Source organism: Nicotiana attenuata, unplaced genomic scaffold (genome assembly GCF_001879085.1).
Source record: "Nicotiana attenuata strain UT unplaced genomic scaffold, NIATTr2, whole genome shotgun sequence".
Classification (NCBI taxonomy): domain Eukaryota; kingdom Viridiplantae; phylum Streptophyta; class Magnoliopsida; order Solanales; family Solanaceae; genus Nicotiana; species Nicotiana attenuata.
The window spans coordinates 64861-70107 of NW_017671710.1; the positions used below are offsets into that span (position 1 = coordinate 64861).

The following is a 5247-nucleotide window of genomic DNA, read 5'->3' on the forward strand; positions in this document are numbered from 1 at the left end:
GAGCATTAATGCTTCAACTAATTGACTCGCTTGTGCCCCCAGGTTATGAATAGACGCCTTTTTGCCTTTGGATAGTATCACATAGCCTTTGTATTTGCAATTGTTTCTCATGATTTCATTTCATAAGGCACTTTAACATATCTTTGATCTCCTTCAGGTTAGCTTCCCTGGGTTCATTGTTCCTATTAACTTCACCAGAGAAAGTAGAACCATCATAGTAAGGTGTTGGGGGAGGATAAGACATATAAGCACAATCATGAAAGTGATCATCTTGACCACCACACATATCAGACGCATTCCATACATAAGATTGAGTTGGTGCACATAAATCGTTCTTGGAAATATTTTGATAATTTTGCAATGGGTGGTGTCCTCCACAATATGCATAAGGAGGATCAAAAGTAGAATTACCAACATCAAAATTCTCATAATTCTAAAATGTCATGTTTCTAAAATCAACAAGTAAAATAAAAAAAATCAATTACAAGAAAACAAAAATAATAGTTCAAACTTGCAACCTAGCAATATGTACACCTACAGCTACACCGTTAGTCCCTTGGCAACAACGCTAAAATTTGATCACGCCCAACTATGCCTTATAAAAAGGACTAAGCGGTCGTTGCAAATATAATCCGGTTTACAAGTCCGGAGTCGAATCCCACAGAGAACTAAGACTTAGCTACAGTTGTGACAATCACTGAGAAGATAAGCTCGAACAATTCCTAAGTTATAAATATTATGATTCTTATATTTAATTAACTAAATAATTAAAGTAGTAGATTAAGAACTAAAGATACTACAGGTTGGAGAAAAGATTAAGGAGATCTAGAGTTATTATTTTCCCAATTGTCAGAATCCTTCTCGCTACGTCTTCTAAAATTTTGTCTAAGTATTCTCTACCGATCATGAGCACTCTGATTGTCGTAATTCTCTCCCGAGTAACCACCACAATTTACTAGACATATTCTTTCGAACTACGCTAGCTGCACTATATTACTGCTCACTCGGATCGTACCAAGGTTTCGTTATTCCTAATCTCACCTTTAAACCCTCTGTATTGATCCCTCAAATACGTTAGGAGTGATGTTGTTCAACAACTACCTAAATATGCATTCTCTTCCGAGTAATAAACACTAAATAGGCACAGCCGATTGAGAGCTCTTCAACCAACCACAATATAAACGTAGTTAAACAAATAGAGAAAAGTTACGGCTCAATTATATAAAAACATAACAAGAACTTATCCTACAAAAGGTTCTATCAAAACTCTAGATAACAAATTAGCTATTCATAATAGTATGCATAACTATAATACTAGAATTCATAGCCAATAATAGAAATAGGAAGAAGGAAGTGAAAACCCCGTTGAAAAACCCCGTTGAAGAATTCTCCGCCTTGCTCCTAATGTGTTCTTGCCTCCTTAGGTCCTAATCTCCCGGTCTCTTTTCCAAGTATGTTCAATCTCGGTCTCTCCTCCTAAAAATAGTGTTTAATAACTATTTATATGTGTAGGGAAAAGACCTAGACGAAATAACCAAATTCAAAATCAAACAAGAAACAAATAGACTTTAAAAATCCGAAATATGCTCGCTATAGGCCTCGCGTCGCGAGGCAAAACTCACAGTCCACCTCGGCTCAGGCCTCGCGGCGCGAGCTCTGTTGCGAGCTAAATCTCTCGCGTAGCCAGACTCTTGCTTCGTTTCTTTCATGTTGCTGCCTAACTCCTGCTGTCTTTCTCAATTCTTTCTTCATTTCTCAATAAGTTTGCCTTGTTTTTTTTTTTGTTTTCTTTTATCTTCGGTCATTGTTTCATTATCTCATTATAATATTTTTCATCATCAAATAATCACGAGCCTTTCTTGTAGTGCATAAAATACACATAAAATGTCTACTTTGCTTTCAATTTCGTTTACAACGTACCTACACATATAATAGACTCAATTAAGAACAAATATAGTATAGTTTAACATTAAAGCACCTAAATGCAAGGTAAGTAATGCACTAAAAATACATAATTAATGGGTCCGGCTCTGCTCCATTACTTTTAGCTCCAATAAACATCAATACACATGTAGATGGATGACATGTGTCCATATAACTATAAAGGGCTAAGATTGCTTTTTAATTTATTCTTGTATTTTGGCTATTCTCCATCTTCTGCGGACCCGAACAAGAAGTAATTGTTCGGCGCCAATATTTTCCTCCAAAAGCTTCTTTACCTAATACACCTATCAAAAGTAGTAATAGTACCAAGCCTACAAACAGACAACTTCTACCATTGACAAAGCAAAAGGCTGCTACCAGGTTTGTCTTCTTCAAGAAAGAAGCCCCCGCCAAATTTTTTTTTACTCTTCTAATGTACTTATCTCATGCTAATATCAAAAGCAATCATTCCCTTCCAAAAAAAGCACAAACATAGCAAAGAGTGTCACATAGCAAAAAGTTATCCAGTATATTGTATTTTTATAAAAAAATCATATATATAAATTAATTGTTTAATAGAATTAAAATTGGTTAGCTTTTTATATGTAGAAAATCAGTAATAGTCAAAATCAGTGCACTAGGTACATGTTTTTTCATACTCAAAGTAATAGTCAGTTGGTGAGAGGATTCACAATTGACACAATCAGATTCTTGAAATAATGTATCAAAATATCAACTACAAAAAAACACACAGTTCGACGAGTAAACAATCTCGGAATAGATCAAAGCACATTATAATCTTGAAACAGCTGCGATTCTTGACTTCTCGAATTGTTGGCCTGTCAAATATATAAAAATTTAATATAATAATATTAAAATGAATCTATTATGAAAACTAGAAAAGAGATTTAACTAAACATTAACCTAATCATGAGGAAAAGTACAAGAACTTTGTAAATGTTGAAAAGCATTGAAACCCATAGGCACCTGTACACATAAAAAATAAGGTCAATAAAATAATAATTTGCTTGGGAGAAATTATTTACATCTAATAAAAAGTGTCTTAATTTTACCGTCAACATTTGAGTAAAACTAGGATATGCCATCGAAAGAGAAGATAACTCTGAGTGTTGAGATGAGCTTGTATCAGCGATAGTTGGAGTGACACTTATATTAGAATTGCAAATAATGCTTCTATTAGATGTTGAATCCTACCAACATAAACAAATGAGTAAATAAAAAAACTGATAAAATAAGAAAATAAATAGATAAATAAATAATTACCTATCTATTATTCAACTATTGAGTTTAAAAAAACAAGTAAGATATACCTGAGTGAAATGACTTGCATTATCAAGTCCAGTACTATCATAAATTTGTGTGGATTCGTTTTGGTTAGTCGACTTCTTTCCCCGAGCTTTCTTCTGCTTTGATTTCAACTCAAGAGAAGTTTTCATCCTCCCTTTTGTATGATGCAACCCATCTTTTCCTTTTAATTTTTGGCCCTTGTTAGGACTTCCTTGTTATTATATTCTTCTTGTGCGCTCCTTACCTGGCTATCACTAGATGGACTTGCAACCTTCATAACTTGTTCCACGTTCGAACTCAGCTCATTTGCGTATGTCACAGCTAACTTAAAAACTTCATCTGTTTCAGAAGCTTTTGATGCTATTCTAACAAACACCGGACAAAGGAATTTATAGTGGTTCATTCGCATCAATTTCGGATCTTTTTCTATGTCTTGCCCATCAATTTCCCTTATGTTATCAACCTTTGCATTTTTCATCCACCTTTTCAATATGTACTCTGATGGAATTCTTGTATCTCCTCTTACCACGTCAAGAATCTTTATAATATGACGACAAAGTATACCTATGGACTCAAACTTCTTGCAAGAACAAGATATTGTATCGCCCACCTCTCCCACCTTGACAATACGCTCTCGAGTGTGCCCATGTTTGCTAACCATATACATGATAAATGAATTATTTCTTTCACATTCATTCACTCTAATTGACAAAGATCTCATATATTCATCTTGAAATTTTTCAAAAATATTTGGTGTATATACCTCCCTAGCATGAGCCAGAATAGGTACATCTACTTTTAACACCGGTAATCGTTGTGATGCATCACAAGTATCCTGTAGCTCATTATACCTTTTATCCTCAATGGCGCGATCATAATGCTTGAAAAATTGCACTAGATTATAGTCTGACTGTAAATAATCTTTTAAATCACTGTTCAGGCTCTCACTCAATTGTGTGCTGTTCATACCACCTGAAAAAATTTGCTTTCCGTATGCTGCAAATAATTTTTCCCTCAATGCATATATTCCTTGCAACCATTTATTTTCGCGAAGACTATATCTATCAAGCATATTATTCCATGCATCTATAAATTCTTCTTCATCCTCATATTCGTAAATGCATTTTCTAAAATCACCACGAAAAGATGCATACCTTTTATATACTTGATTGAGATGTTTAGCTGCATTTTGCTCCATGTGCCAAACACATAATCTATGATGAACTTCAGGCATGACAATTGAAATAGCCTTACTCATAGCAGGAACTTGATCTGTGAAAATTGCACATGGTTTTTTTCTGGACATCGCTCTGAAAAATGTTTCAAACAACCACTGAAAAGATTCAGCAGTCTCATCATACATCAGTGCACCTCCAAAAATTACCATTTTTCTATGGTTATTTCATCCCACAAAGCTAGCAAGGGGCCTATATTCCTTATTTGTTTGTTAAGTAGTATCAAACGAGAGCACATCTCCAAAAATCTCATAGTCCATGATCATCTTCGAATCTGCCCAAAATATATTTGTGATCATATCATCAACATCTAACTGCACCGCAAAAAAGAAAGATGGATCTTCAATTCTCTTCTTCTCAAAATACTTTAATAGTGCACCTGAATGCAGAAGAAGAAAAAACAAGAAAAATAAATCTGTGTATCTTCCAAACTAATAAAATAAGCTTCAGAATTGTAATATAACTACGAAGATTATAGTACATTATAGAAAATGTATTACCTGCTTCGCCTTCTTTCATAGCTTTTTGCCTTTTCGTTCGAAGATAATTCTTTTGATCTTGCGTAGTGTAACCCAAACTTTCTCGACCACCCGCTTGAAGACTCATGAAATCAAAGGTTGCTTTAGACATCAATCCAGCATCTTCCGCCAAATCGATTTCATGAGCTTGTACCTTATTTATTTTTCTATGAGATGGCAACATGTGAACGATTGATGGTGGGAGAAGTGAATGATTGTGTTCTACGTCAACCTTACTAATTCGATATTTTCCGGAAGGTTGA

At 34.5% G+C, this 5247-nt stretch overlaps 1 protein-coding gene across 1 annotated transcript; it reads right to left on the reverse strand.

Annotated features, from left to right (window-relative positions):
- Nucleotides 1-2847: 2847 nt before the first annotated feature.
- On the reverse strand, nucleotides 2848-4618 carry LOC109209794 (protein FAR1-RELATED SEQUENCE 5-like). Its single transcript, XM_019373133.1, has 4 exons — nucleotides 3476-4618; nucleotides 3255-3347; nucleotides 2997-3134; nucleotides 2848-2910 (listed from the first exon to the last, which is right to left on the reverse strand). Exons 1-4 carry the CDS (start codon nucleotides 4616-4618, stop codon nucleotides 2848-2850), a joined length of 1437 nt encoding a protein of 478 aa, XP_019228678.1.
- Between the last annotated feature and the right edge of the window lie 629 nt (nucleotides 4619-5247).

Excerpts from the sequence above, each read along its gene's own strand:
- LOC109209794 (XM_019373133.1), bottom strand. The coding sequence starts at position 4,618 with ATGGTAATTTTTGGAGGTGCACTGATGTATGATGAGACTGCTGAATCT. Across the intron at positions 3,348-3,475 it reads GTCCATCTAGTGATAGCCAG|AAGAAAGCTCGGGGAAAGAA; the intron begins GTAAGGAGCGCA and ends AAATCAAAGCAG. Across the intron at positions 2,911-2,996 it reads GTTTTACTCAAATGTTGACG|GTGCCTATGGGTTTCAATGC; the intron begins GTAAAATTAAGA and ends TTATGTGTACAG.